The sequence below is a fragment of the Leptinotarsa decemlineata genome, unplaced genomic scaffold, assembly GCF_025532065.1.
Source record: "Leptinotarsa decemlineata unplaced genomic scaffold, Ldec_3_MD MMD2_tig00001973_RagTag_RagTag, whole genome shotgun sequence".
NCBI lineage: Eukaryota > Metazoa > Arthropoda > Insecta > Coleoptera > Chrysomelidae > Leptinotarsa > Leptinotarsa decemlineata.
The window spans coordinates 2,680,303-2,695,838 of NW_027412572.1; the positions used below are offsets into that span (position 1 = coordinate 2,680,303).

At 33.6% G+C, this 15,536-nt stretch overlaps 2 protein-coding genes and 1 long non-coding RNA gene across 4 annotated transcripts in view; 1 reads left to right on the forward strand and 2 right to left on the reverse strand.

Moving 5' to 3' along the window:
• Positions 1–15,536, reverse strand: part of LOC141482812 (integral membrane protein 2A) — a 79,354-nt gene that overhangs the window by 29,125 nt on the left and 34,693 nt on the right. For both annotated transcript variants that reach the window (XM_074176673.1, XM_074176674.1), the window contains exon 2: positions 12,437–12,696. In XM_074176673.1, the coding sequence (XP_074032774.1) occupies positions 12,437–12,696 (260 nt within the window). The remainder of the gene's footprint in view (positions 1–12,436; positions 12,697–15,536) is intronic.
• Positions 13,917–15,090, reverse strand: LOC141482814 (uncharacterized). The gene is made up of 3 exons (XM_074176675.1): positions 14,920–15,090; positions 14,639–14,860; positions 13,917–14,582 (listed from the first exon to the last, which is right to left on the reverse strand). The coding sequence occupies exons 1-3, from the start codon at positions 15,088–15,090 to the stop codon at positions 14,346–14,348; spliced, it is 630 nt and encodes a 209-aa protein (XP_074032776.1). The 3' UTR covers positions 13,917–14,345.
• On the forward strand, positions 13,920–15,318 carry LOC141482815 (uncharacterized). Its single transcript, XR_012465735.1, has 2 exons — positions 13,920–14,042; positions 14,713–15,318. It is a non-coding gene; the product is annotated as an uncharacterized lncRNA (long non-coding RNA).

Below are 15,536 nucleotides of genomic sequence, written 5' to 3' on the forward strand. Positions count from 1 at the left end.
TAAATCATTTATTTTAACTAAACTCGTCACCGAATTTCTTTTTTTGTAATATAATAATATTTTAAGAGCCTCTTTGATGTTAAAAACAAATTTTGAAAAATAAAAGTTGTCAAACTTGATGCAAAGTTCATCTAGTTTCAACGGGGCTTTCAAAACTATACAGTGCTTGAGTTTTTTAATGAGCAAATGGCCTCACAATATGAATTAGAACAAAACGGAACATTAGGAAACAATATCTTAGAGTGTTTATTGTTTTTTTAACAAAAAATACAGTGGAATTTAATCTTAATTAAAAGGAACTGAAAATAAACATGTACCTATACCTAATAGCAAAAAAACACTTCGTTCTGCTAGAGACCTAAGTGTCGAATCTATAAAACTGATTTATTGTGCACAAGTGAGATCCATTCTTGAGTATAACTCCATTGTATGGTCACCCTATTATAATGTTGATGTTGAGTTGTTAGAGGGGTGTCAAAACAAATTCTAGAGATATGTTGCTTTTCAGTTAGGATTAAATAGAGGAGAGTATAACTACTCACAGATATTGAACATATTGAACATGAACACCTTAACTCATAGGAGACTTGAAACAGATCTTGTGTTTGTCCACAAAGTATTAAACGGCTATATTGATTCTCCAGAAATAGTTGAGCTTTGTACTACTCTCTCCGTGAATGATAGAAGAAGCAGAAATAGTGATATTTTTAAAATTCCTTTTTGTAGAACCAATTATGGTCAGAATGAAACAATATGTAGGATATTGAAATCAGCAAATCATTACCATCTTAACCTGGAATTGTTTAATTCATCATTATTATCCTTCAAAAAATCGATTAAAAACATCTGATGTATCTTTAGTTTGTAAGCACATGTACAATTTATAAAAAGATATTTGAAAAAATCGGCTTGTCCGTTGAAATAAATAAATAAATAAAAAAAAATATATTTATTTTATCTAAACTTTGGGATCAGTCAGCCATATATTGTTTAGAAAAATTACCATTGATATTTTCGTACAGCGCCATCTGCCCGCGAATAGATCAAGCAATAATGTCGGTAATTCTGTCAAATACAGATACCGAACTTGAGTGACAAATATACATACATACAAACAGGTGAAGCTAACATAAAGCGTGTAATAAAAAAATAACGAAGTCATCAAATTTCAATAACGCAACCAAAAATGTCGAAAGTAACATTGTGTCAGCGCTTAAACTACTTCCAATTAAGTACAGAAATTCTTTCTGGCTACTCACTCACACTTAAAACACTCTAATGACATGGATATCACTTTAACAGTGAATATACAGGCTGATTCACGGTGGATGGCACATTAGACGTTTCTGGTGAACGTTTGAATAGTTTTGTTCCATCGTTTTGAAGGTATTTGCAACTTCTGAAGTGACGAAAATGTCGATATTATTAGGAGAATGTCACAACTCTACTGTCAAATAGTAATCATGGCCTGCTTACCAAATACCGAATGGAAATACCATTCTGAAGGGACATTTTCACAAATAAATGTTCATAAGTCCGAAACTTGACTAGTTAGGTATAGGTATGATATACATAGAAAGAAAGCAAATTTCAGCAGCTTTCCGAATTTTCAATAATATACAGGGTGTTCCATTTAAAATAATCAAATTTCAGCAACTTTTTCAAGCAAACGAAAAAACTGTATTTCTTTACCACCCTGTATTGAAGTAACGGAGATTAGGCTGACGTGTGGGAAGTGTCAAAGTATCACCTAACTCCAAACCAAATTTCGATATCATAGTACTTCTTAACTAAAAGATATCGGCATTTTTAGAAGTCATGATTTTCGAAGGAAAAAATTGAAATTAATTTTTATTTCGAAAACGGTAACAGATAGGTATAGGGAAATATCAGGAAAAGTTGTCGGGCAATTGTTGGAGATTCCAAAAATAATATTATATACAGAGTGTTCCATTTGAAAAATCAAAGTTGCTACTGCTTTCTAATAGAAGCGGCAACACCGCATTGTCGAAAATATTTTAGTTGGCTAGAGAATGTCCGAATATGCCCTCCATTAAATTTTCATAGTGATCCGTTGTCTGGTTCACCAGAAACGTCTAATGTGCCATCCACCGTGAATCAGCCTGTATATCTAACTTGAAAAACAGTATTTCATCAGTTCGGTATTCCACTGTCTAATATAATATAAATTGATTTGAAATCCTTGAAAGAATCTGTAAAAAAATTAAAAAGATATGAAAAATACAAAAAATTTGAATTAAGATTCCAAACCAAGTTACGTAACTTGCAGTTGGTTAGTACCTCGTCCACTAGATGGAGTGACATTTTGTGATGTTCGCTCCAACTTCGGAAGAGGAATGAGATACTCTGAAAGAATTTTATTTATTTATTTAATTATACGAGATGTGTTATACGTTCGATGTGAGTTCCTTATTTCCAAGCGTCCCAAACTCACAAGCTCTGGAGTGTTTGAGGGATCTTCTGAAATCGAACAACTTAGCAAATAAAGCTGTTGAAGAATACATTCAACTCACCAAGCTTTGCATGGATCAAAACTGTTTTCAATATAATGGCTCATATTATGAACAGCGTGAAGGAACGGCTATGGGTAACCCATTGTCTCCATTTATAGCGAACCTATTCATGGGTAGGTTTGAGACGGAAGCTGGGAAAGAACTCAGTTACTTCCCTAGGGTCTGGATCAGGTATGTTGATGACACATTCGCTGTAGTGGATACAAGGATAACCAGAATCGAGAAGGTCCTTTCGGCACTAAACAACAGGTGTAAGAGTATAAAATTCACATATGAAGTAGAAAAAGAACGAAAGTTGCCGTTTTTAGATGTATTGGTCATAAGAAACGAACGGAACAAAATAGAATTTGACATTTACAGGAAAGACACGGGCACTTTCAGATACATTCCCAATGACTCGAATCATTGTCACAACACAAAATGGCGGCACTGCAATTTCTGGTACACAGGTTAATAACTTTTCCTTTAAAGAAAGATAAGTACGACAATGAAAAGAGAGTGATTCGGTATGTAGCTGAAGTAAACGGTTTTAACCCAGACATAGTTGACAAGATAATTAGAAAATGCAAGTTTAGGGAAGCACTTCGTAAATCTTCAACGTTTCAAAAAGAGGAGAGTAATAACAAGTTTATATAGTAATCCCATATGAACCCCAATAAACGAGAGGGCTTCAACAGATATTCGATAAAGTAAATATGAAAGTTGCATATAAAACTTCTCATAAATTGCAACAGCTTCTTGGTAATCCAAAAGATAGACTAGAAAATAGACTAGAAAGGTCGGGGATTTACGAAATCAGTTGTCGAGATTGCAACAGCAAATACATCGGCCAGAGCCGACGAGCGATTAAAACCCGCTTCAAGGAGCATTGTGCATACATCACATACGGAAGGATAGAAAAATCCAGTGTCGCCCAACATGCTCTAGACAAGGACCACATAATTGGTGAAAACAATCTGAAACTGATTAAGCATGTGCATGACACCAGGCTACTCGATGCATGTGAGAGTCTAGAAATAGCAAAATGTTAAAACAGCATGAATGGTGGTAAGGGATCCATCCCGTTTAGCCCGCTTTTTAATCTTCTGTTAGGAAGAGAATAATTAGTAAGAACTTGCAGGTAGTTAATTACCGAGAAATTCCATATTGGACTTCAGGTATACAACCACAGGTAACAAATTTTAGTATACAAGGACTAACCAGACTAGACTAGGTATCAATTTTTTCTCCTGAGGATGTTAACTTTGTTGGCGAAACGCGCGTCGAGTGCAAAAATATCAGTTTGGTGTTAGGGCAATGGATCTCGAAAAAAGTTATTCAGAAAAAAAGAACAATATAAAAATGTAAAATATAAACTAATACGCTACGGAATGTTTCTGCAGCACACAACTATATATAACATTATAGAATACACACATCGGAAAAGTCTAGGAATATTTTTGAAATGGCAATAATTTTTTTTTAGATCGCTTTAGGGAAAAAAAAAGTTGACGGGTGATTATTAAACGAATGTAACTTACAACAAAATTTATTAAATGGTCAAAAATACTGAGTGCGCATATAAGCAAAACTAAAAAAAAAATATGGCTCTTCTTTAGCACCCCGAAAAAAATCATAATACAAAAAAAATTGGAATCAGTACAAAGTATGGCCTCCAAACTGGTTTATTACAGCCCTACATCTATCGTGCATCGACAAAATGAGATTGTCAATGTCTTGTTGAGGTACATTTGCCCATTCAGCGATTAAAAGCTCTCTCAATTAAAACGTTGTGTGAATGTTCCCCATATGCGGAGTAATTCTTCGTTGAAGCATGTCCCACACATGCTCGATGGGATTCAGGTCCGGTGATTGTACTGGCCATGGCAATACATCAACTCCTTCGTTGGTGAGCCAGTCAGTTACTAGATGCGCGACATGTGGACGAGCATTATCGTGCATTAGGTGGAAGTTTTCACCAACAGCACCAGCAAACGGACGGACGATAGGTAGAAGAATGGTGTCGAGGTACTGTCGAGCTGTGAGGGAGCGATTTGGAAAAACGAGATCGGTTCTGCCGCCGATCATGATTCCGCCCCATAGCATTACTGTACCACCTCTGTATGTGTGGACTTCCTGGACGTGTCTCAAACGTTCATTATTTCCAGGTCGTCTCCACACTCTTACTCGACGAGAATCTGGATAAAATCCAAATCTGGATTCGTCTGTGAACAAAACTGTGGCCCAATCATTTGCATCCCAGTTTTGATGTTCTTGACACCACTCTAATCTTCTACCGCGATTGCCTCTCGACAAAGGTGGACATCTAAGTGTCCTTCTGTTGTGGAGATCTGCTTCATGCAGTCGATTTCTGACAGTATCACGACCAATGGTTACCTGGTGCGTCTGCTGCAACACGTTAACCAACTCAGGTGCTGTGATTGTCGGTTGTCTTCTTGCGGTTGAGACCAAAAATCGGTCTTGAACTGCAGTTGTAGCGCGTCCTCGCCCTGGATGTTGTTCGGCTGGACTGCCAGTTTCACGGAAACGCCGCCACAATCGACTGATAACACTTTGGGAGACCCCTAAACGAAGAGCTACACCATTTTGTCACATGCCACCTTGAAGAAGCCCTACAGCTCTATTCATCTCAGCCAATGGTAAGTGATGGCTTCCATGTTAAAGCACAATATTTCCAGTTTAATTGCTGAGCAAGAACTACATAGAATGTACAAACTCGACACTTTCAGATTATTCATTTTAGCCGAAAACTTACAGTTTGTAAAAAACTTGATAAAAGATTAGTTACCGTTTTTGCAGGCTTTGTTCAACCCACAGATATCTACAGGGTGGTCGTGTGTACCAATTTAATCGAAATTAAACGACCTCATGCATTTATTTTTATGATATTTAGTATGTTATAAAAATATCCCTAGACTTTTCCGATGTGTGTACTTTAGGATAAAGAATTAAAATTAAACTTGTTACTACCTTACGTAAACAATTACCTACTTAAATTATTCAATGATTGTTTAAAACGACCATAAGAGACACCAAAAATACTGATGAATTTCATCTTCAAACAAACGTTAAAAATACTGATGTTTGTTTTTGTCATCTACTAACTTTAGGGTTCTTTCCAAGGGTGTATGTTTGCCATAATTTGTATGATGGAAGGGTATGTGAAATAAATGGCTGTTTGGAACATGAATGTTGATAGTTTAAAGTAATTCACGACAAGTTATTAGCCCATTGAGCAGCTTGAATGCATAGCATAGATCTGCATGAATTCTTCTGGTTTGCAATAGTTTAAACCCTATTTATTGTAATATACTCGAATAGTCATGGTACTGTATTTGAAGACCCAACTTGAAAGAACAAAATCTCAAAAATTTGTTTTGCACTCTTTCTTGAGACACACAGTGCACATTGTAAAATGAAGACCAAATGATACATGCATATTCTAACTTAGACACCACTAGAGCTAAATAGATCCTTTTTAATGCTTCAAAGGAAAATCCTGAATAATGACGTAAAATAAGACCCAGTGTTTTGGATGATTTCACATTCACTTAGTTTATATGGTTTACAAATTTGAATTGTTTGTCAAAAATGACCCCCAAATCTTTTATAGAGGAAGTGTATTCTAAGTGCTGATCATTTATGTTGTATGATGTATACCAACTCTTGAGAAAGTAATAAAATGGCATTTATTTACGTTAAGAAATAAGTTATTTATAACACACCATTCATAAACTTCAACTAAATCATCTTGAAGGAGAATTTAGTCATGGTATGATTTTATCGGTCCGAAAAGCTTCAGGTCATCCGCAAACATTAAAAATTCACTGTTCTCTAAACAGCATTCTATGCCATTCACAAAAATATTGAATACCAGGGGTGAACAATGTGATCCTTGTGGCACTCCAGATATTACTAATATGTCACTCGATTTGCATCCTCCAATTTTAACCTGTTGTGAACGACCAACCAAAAAACTACCAAACCAATTCACCAAATGTTCTGTAAAACCGAAATTTCTGATCTTCAATAGAATATTGTGATTTATTCTGTCAAAAGCCTTGGAAAAGTCAGTGTATATGGCATCCATTTGACCTCTACCCTCTAAGACATTTAATATTTTTTGCTCGTATATGAGAAGATTGGAAACAGTCGACTTATTTCGAGAAAAGCCGTGTTGGTTATTGATCAATCTTTCCCTACATGAAAAGTTAAGTTGATCTGAAAATATACTGTCAAGTAATTTTGGAAAAGATGACTGGCTGCACACACTTCCATAATTTTGTATATTTTATAAAAAATAGAATAAATTAAAAAACATAGTTACTTTTATAATAGAACAAAGTATTGAAAAAATAAAATAAAAAAATAATTTGTTTATAACATTTTTTTTTAAATAAACAATTAAAAAAAGAACAAAAAGAAGTTTTTTCAAAACCTTAAAGAACAATAGAATTTATGATTAAAAAAACGGTTCCTTAATTTTAATATTTAGTTGCAAAAAACGATTGATAATTAACAAACGCATTTTTCAGCAACAAAGAAATTTAAAAAAAAAAACATTTTTTTTCTAAAAATCATGATTTTTTTCAATTAACATAATGCAAAAAAAAATTCGAATTGCTTGTAAACAATGTATTTGTTTATAATAAATTTATTAACAATAGCTGTAAAAAATTTTAAAAAATATTAATTAGTTTTTAGCCATGATACATTTAAACAATTTAAAAAAATTGTAATGTATCAAATTCTGCCTGATTAATGTGTCAGAGTCATGAAAAATTGGACCTTTCGGATGCCGTGGCGGAAATTTGAATGATGTTATATTCCACACATCATAGCATCAATATGACTTTCACAACGAATGTCCTCTTTAAATTTAAAGATATGAAGTGCCTAATGAAAGACCTTATACAATAAGCAGACGCATTCCGTTGAGCTGCACGAGCTGTTTCAGATGAATGAGCTAATAGTCTGGTTCACATGTACTCGATTTAGCTCTTTTTGGTGACATTTTTCAGCCCTGTCAAAAAATTACGACCAAGGTGTCTATCGATTCGTATTTTTGCCTAGAAAGTTTAAGGAAAGGTCCGAAAACGCGCCGATAAAAATTACAAAAGTTATAAACAATTAAGTGAAAAAAATGGGGCTTAAGTTTTTTCTTAATATCTCGGAAAATTTTCAAAATTTTGGAAATTTGAAAAATGATTTGAAAAGATCAATGAATTTGCGTAAAAAAAGTCCCGACTCCCGAAACTGTATCTCGATAATTTATAATTTTTACAGAGCCCTGAAAATAGAGCCAAAAGCGGATAGTCTGGCTTCCGCGCGCTTTTCGTCACTCTGACATAAAAACAAAAAAAAATATTTAAACATATTAAATGTAAATATTAAGGAATGAAAAAATTCATGTAATGTTGGGATACATCAATAAACAATAATCCGCAGTCAAAAAATTTTTATCCCAATTTTAACGTTAATTATAAATTTGTTAATTAATAACTTTTTCTGAATTGAAAGTTAATATAAAAATCCCTATAATTATTAAATTAAAACCCTGGCATTTTTCCTTTGGTGAAGTTATCCTTAATAGGCAAAAAAATAGATTACCATTGCCAAAATAAAAAAAATTGTTATTTTCTATTTTTTATTGACAATTGAAAATTATAATTTTATAAAAAATACATTAGAAACTTATTTTTTAAATTTTTTATTGTTTCAATGTCTCATGGCTAAAAACTAATTAATAATATATTTTTTACAGCTATTGTTAATAAATTTATAATAAACAAATACATTGTTTATAAGCAATTCGAACAATTTTTTTTGCATTATGTTAATTGGAAAAAATCATGATTTTTAGAAAAAAAATGGTTTCTTAAAAAAATTTCTTTGTTGCTAAAAAATGCGTTTGTTAATTAACAATTGTTTTTTGCAACTAAATATTAAAATTAAGGAACCATTTTTTTCAAATCATAAATTATATTGTTCTTTAAGGTTTTGAAAAAACTTTTTTTTATTATTTTTTTAATTGTTTATTTAACTCTCCAAACCGTAAGCAGACGTTTCTTCCACGTAACAAAAAAATATCGCATACAGGTATAAACCGGAATTTCAAAGTAATTTAAAAATTTGTGAGCATCAGAAATTTAAAGGTTAATGAGTAAACTCATTAAAATTAAATTAACAGAATTTCTTAAACTCCATACAAATATGACAATAAGTGAATGTTAATGATCCTACAACTACTAAAAGTGCAAGTAATAAAATCCTTATGATTTATTGTTACATGACACGAAGTTTATGTTGAAAAGACTTAAAAAAATTTCTTTTTTTAATATAAATAATAGGACTACAACTTTAGTAAAAGGCTTAAATTGTTAATAAATTCATAATGAACAAAAAAGACTTGAAGCATATTTGTCATAACTGCAATAGTTTAAAAGTTATTTTAATTATAAAAGCGAAGGAGCGAATGAAAAAGACAATTATCAAGGTATCACAATATTGAAAACAATTAAAAAAAGAATTTAAAAAAAGTTTTTTCAAAACCTTAAAGAACAATAGAATTTATGATTAAAAAAAAACGGTTCCTTAATTTTAATATTTAGTTGCAAAAATCGATTGTTAATTAACAAACGCATTTATTAGCAACAAAGAAATTTTTTCGAGAAACCATTTTTTTTCTAAAAATCATGATTTTTTTTCAATTAACATAATGCAAAAAAAAATTCGAATTGCTTATAAACAATGTATTTGTTTATAATAAATTTATTAATAGCTGTAAAAAATAAAAAAAGTATTAATTAGTTTTTTAGCCGTGAGACATTGAAACAATAAAAAAAATTGTTATGTATTTTTTTATTTTGGCAACGGTAATCTATTTTTTTGTCTATTAAGGTTAACTTCACCAAAGGAAAAAATACCAGGGTTTTAGTTTAATAATTATAGAGATTTTTATATTATCTTTCAATTCAGAAAAAGTTATTAATTAACAAATTTATAATGAACGTTAAAATTGAGGTAAACATTTTTTGACTGCGGATTATTGTTTATAGATGTATCCCAACATTACATGAATTTTTTCATTCCGTAATATTTACATTTAATATGTTTAAATAATTTTTTTTGTCAGAGTGACGAAAGGCGCGCGGAAGCCAGACTACTCGCTTTTGGCTCTATTTTCAGGGCTCTGTAAAAATTATAAATAATTGAGATACAGTTTCGGGAGTCGAGACTTTTTTTACGCAAATTCATTGATCTTTTCAAATTTTTTTTCAAATTTCCTGCACATCCTGAGCCTTCTTTGGTTTTTGAGCCGTCTGTATACCGGGTGTCAACGAATCTATTAGACAAGTCATAATTTCTAGACTATTAGGAGAATTGAAATGAGATTTGGTATAGTTGAATGGTATGTGGAGAGGAATGTTTTCACATATTTTTCACTTTCCGGTCACTTCCGGTTTCAGCGGAAATGGCTCCGGTTCCGAATTTTTAAATGGAACACCCTGTATATTGTAACATTTTTGGATTTCTGAGACAATTCTGGATCAGAAACTGACATTTCCGGAAGTTTTTCAGCCTACTTGATTTTTTCAGAGTCACTTTTAAAATTGCATCTAGGTGGCCATGATCGGACGTAAACTAATCTATGGACCTCAGGTGATATCAGAAAATTGCAATAGCGGAGTTTTAGTGACTAGTGTGTTGAATATGAATGAGACAAGTTTACAAAATAACATTTTCGTGTCTAACTATTATTTTTTGACAAGTACTTTCCGAAAAAAGGATTTTTTGACAAATCTAATGATACTAATTTATTTGCGATTGGATTACAAATAAGAACATAAATTAAATATTACTGAGGAAAATACTCGATACAAATTCATTTACTTTTGTCAAGGGTGCCATGGATAGGAATGATGCATAATATTTTGCGGTTATTTCCATCAAGTCCACTTTGGAGAACAAAACGCTCACCTAGGTTATGACAGTGACATAAGCTTTATGAGCAGAAAGTAGAAGTTTCTCTTGATTTTCGTTAATTTTAGTTTAATTTTTCGTCGAAATAATGTATACTCAAAGTGAAAAAGTGGATATGTTGTTATTGTTTGGAGAATGCCACAGAAATTCAAGGAAAGCTGCTGAGTTGTATGCTCAGAGATATCCCAATCGGCAACACCCATCTCATCAGTATTTTCCCTATGTTGAGAGTCGTTTTAGGCAAGAGGGAAATCGAGACGCAGAACAGAGGTTTGTCATAAATGAGGAGACTGAGATTAACGTTCTTGCTATGGTAGAAGTTGACAAAACGGTTTCTTTAAGAGAAATTAGTAGAGAAATGCAGATAAGTCACGAATCAGCAAGAAAAATACTGAAAAAGCACGGATATCGAGCATTTAAATATCAGTTACAACAACATTTGTATGCTGACGACGGCAATAGAAGAGTAGTATTTTGTGATTGGTTGCTTCAAAATCATAGAGTTAACCCAAATTTTATCAACTTCATTCTATTTTCCGACGAATCACGGTTTACAAATAATGGCATGTTTAATAAGCAGAATTGTCGGTACTGGGCCCAACAAAATCAACATGCAATGAGAGAGGGCAATTTTCAAGAAAGGTTTGGCGTCAATGTCTGGGCTGGTATCGTTGGAAACAGAATAATTGGTCCAATATTGTTTCAAGGTCAGTTAACAGGGGTTAGATACTTGGGTTTTCTTCAAAATGAAATCGAGGATCATCTTAATGATATGCCTTTAGAAGTTTTACGGCAAATTTACTTCCAGCAAGATGGAGCACCACCCCATAATAGCAGAGACGTACTTGATTTTTTAATAGAGCATTTTAATAATAGAGTTATTGCAACCAACGGTCCAGTACGGTGGCCTGCCCGCTCACCGGATCTGACTGTGTTAGATTTCTTCATTTGGGGATATGTAAAAGAAAGGGTCTACTATGCAACAGCCCCAGCCACTCTCGAAATCTTAGAAGAAAGGATTCAACAGGCATTTAGAAGTATATCGCCTCAAATGTTACAAAACGTGTTGAGAGAAACAATTGAACGAGCTGAAATGTGTCTTGAACAAGGAGGGATGCACTTTGAAAATTTACTATAGTGGAATTTTCAAGAACTTAGGATATTGCAAAAAATCTAAGTGCATCGCTGAAATTATTAGTTAAATTTGTTAAATTTGTTGATCCAATCGCAAATAAATTAGTAACGTTAGATTCGTCAAAAAATCCTTTTTTCGGAAATTGCTTGTCAAAAAATGGTCGCCATTTGAAAAATAATAAATAGTTAGACACGAAAATGTTATTTTGTAAACTTGTCTCATTCATATTCAACACACTAGTCACTAAAACTCCGCTATTGCAATTTTCTGATATCATCTGAGGTCCATAGATTAGTTTACGTCCGATCATGGCCACCTAGATGCAATTTTAAAAGTGACTCTGAAAAAATCAAGTAGGCTGAAAAACTTCCGGAAATGTCAGTTTCTGATCCAGAATTGTCTCAGAAATCCAAAAATGTTACAATATACAGGGTGTTCCATTTAAAAATTCGGAACCGGAGCCATTTCCGCTGAAACCGGAAGTGACCGGAAAGTGAAAAATATGTGAAAACATTCCTCTCCACATACCATTCAACTATACCAAATCTCATTTCAATTCTCCTAATAGTCTAGAAATTATGACTTGTCTAATAGATTCGTTGACACCCGGTTTATGCGTATTGCATTTGTAGCACCTGACTCTTGTGTTCTGTTTTATTTCTATTTTGTAGAGTTTAATGAGACATACCTGGATTCAATTGCATCACTGGCTGCCTGCAGCAGAGGTTGCGCAGGCAGCCAGGAGTGTACCAAGGACTACAAAGAAAACAAGTTTGATACTCACATTGGTATTTGGGCCCATCCTTCGAATCTAGACGATGGCACAGATGTTTCCTGCCAATCAAATCTTGTTTGCGGCAAGTTTTTCGATACGCTCAAGTACTGATCGTAAACTATTAATCCTCCGACGATGCCGAGGCCAACAACGGTGAGAGCTGCAATCAGGAGACACACAGTGGTACCAGTAGATACGCGGTGTGCACTAGTGGGAAACACTAGAATGCGTGGGACACGATGTTGAGCTTCTACATCTTCAGGTTCGTTCTGTAACAATTAACGAATGATGAATAATTGGGATTCCTTTTCGAAAATCAGAGCCCAAACACAACGTACTATTTTTTTTTTTTTTTTTTTTTTTAAATATACTTTATTGTCTGAAGAATAAATTCTTATTGACAAAGCCTTGTGCGAAAAATAAATAACATATACATGAAATCACAAAAGTAAAATCACTAAAATTAGGTTATAACATGAACTGAAAAGAGACATGTAAATAATAACAAACGTTCAGGATATAAGAACATGGTCAACAAAATGTAAATAAATCAATTTAAACTAAATTGAATGAAATGAAATCAATAAAATACCGTAGATATTACAGTTAGTCTTCTCAATTAAAATTATCATCATAGAATTCTGCTAAGCTATAATAAGGTCTCCCAGAGAGTAAGTCTTTCAACTCTTTCTTAAGAGCTCTAAGGTCATTCATGGTTCTTAAAGCTTGAGGAAGGTGATTGAACATTTTAAGACCGTTGTAAATAATGGAATCTTTAACTAGCGACGAAGAAGGCAGCGGTAATTTAAAGCTGAATCTTTGCCTGGTTTGATACATTGCCGCGTCCAAGTTGTTAAACAATACCCTATTTTTGAAGACAAGGCAGATTGTCTCGTATATAAATAGGGAGACCACAGTTAGGATTTTGTTAGAGGCAAAAAGAGGTCGACAAGAGTCCCTAGGCTTGGCTTTGCATATGCCTCGTATTGCACGTTTTTGTATTAGTAATACTGATTGAAGGCATGTTTTATGATTCAACACCAGCGCTGTTTCGACCCGCCATAGGTCTCATAAGTTTGCTAGGCTGAATCACAAATGCATTGCTGGACTTAACTGCCTTGAATGACACGCCTAAGTGAGTAAGGTCATTGATATCTCCCCTTACGAAGAGGGAGAGAAACATTTGTTATTGTCTGAAGAACAAAAATTCTTATTGACGTATTTCAATAATAATAATTTTATTCACTTTCTGATTGAGGTATCAATACAATGCATTTGGACAATATATGAATGAAACAAAACAAGAACTTACGAAGCAGTGAACTGCTTGAGTGCAAGGAAGGATAATATATATAATTTTATTTCTGACCGGGATATTATAAGCTTATATCGTCATAGTTACGCTATCAATAAAGAGGGTCATAACTCCCTTGGGACATTATAGATTTTATAATTCCCTCTACCTTTCACAAGTAAAAATAAATAGAAATGAAAACTGAACCATATTTTATTTATTCACGTCATTACAAATAATAAATGTACAATTTTGAAATGTTCCCTGAAAATTACTTCCGCCACTGGAAACAATTTCTTCTTTTGTATGGCTGGAGCTTCTGTTCACTACAGTCGAGGTACCTGCCTCTTCTGATGACAAAGTAGACAACATACGCGCCGTTTTATTTCTCAATTCGATGCTATCCTCCAAATACCCCTCCGCCACCGTGGAACTTTTCCAACCTCCGTGTCTTTTTAAGTTAGTCATAGTTGCTCCTGCATTGGCTAGAGCAGTAGCACAAGTGCGACGAAGGCAATGTCCCGTATAGGAAGATGAGTTTGGCAATCCTAAATACATTGCGATTTTGCTGGGGATTTTCCCAAACATGTTTTTTCCAATTGGCTGAGATGTACATTTATTTTGTCAGAAGCTCAAAAAAAATCGTTCAATACCTTTAGGACGCAAAGACATATAAAGTCTTAATAAAGGCAAAGCGGAGAACTCTTTTTCATCCACAACTGTAAATTTCTTCGATACACCAGTTTTACTTTCCGGTACGTTCACTACCATAACGGAATCCCGGTCCTCTATATCCGATATCTTCATATTCAAAAGTTCCTGACTTCTGCATCCTCCAAAATAACCCATAATCAAAACAACCTAAAACAAAAAAAGGAAATAAATACACACAAAAAGGAAAATAAGAAAGAAATTACCTTATGCAATAAATGAATATCATTAGGAGCGTCCTTTAGGAATCTGATAACATCTTTAGGAGATAAAACAGCAGATTTTTTCGGCTTATAACTCTTACTCTTCCGTTTCAAAAAAGCCTGTAGTTCATTGAACTTGGTGATATCTCGTTTCTCATGTATAGTCACCATCGATTTTAGCATTGACCATTTAGTCCATAAAGAATTCGGACTATACGTTTCTGACTGAAACGAATAAACACAATTACTACCAAATCTACCGAAAAACATAGAAAATTCCTTACCAGTTCTTGAAAATATGCCAGAAATACAGTTTCAGTGACATCTTTTGGCATAACATTTTTCCGTGTCAGCCAGTCCAGATATATCTTGTATTCTTTTTGGTATACGGCTTCACTTTTCGATGGAATTAATGATTCTCTTGCTTGTTCAGCTTTTTTCAAAATATCCTCCATTATATTTGGGGTAGAAAACACGTTTTCACCGCAAACACAGCTTGATAACAAAGTTCTGTTTATAAACAAGTAACATAGCAACAACCTAGCAACAAGAAAACTCTACTATAATCAACGGTACCTGATTCAAATATACCGGGAAGGTAATGAATTGGTACATTTTTCCGTTTCAAAAATGAACAAAATTTTATTGAAATCGGTCAGAAATAAAATTATCTATGTACCACGGGAATTAATGAGCCTTAATAACCTCAGGCAATTGCTGTCCCTCGGGCCAGAGGCCCTCGGGACGCAAACTTTGCCATCGGTAATTAAGGCCCTCCTAATTCCCTTGATACATAAATAACTATAAAATTGTTTGTGTAGGAAAGATGTCAAGATATTAAGGTATACAGTGTGTCTCAGTTCTCATGGAAACACCCCCGTATCTTCCGTAATATTCGAGG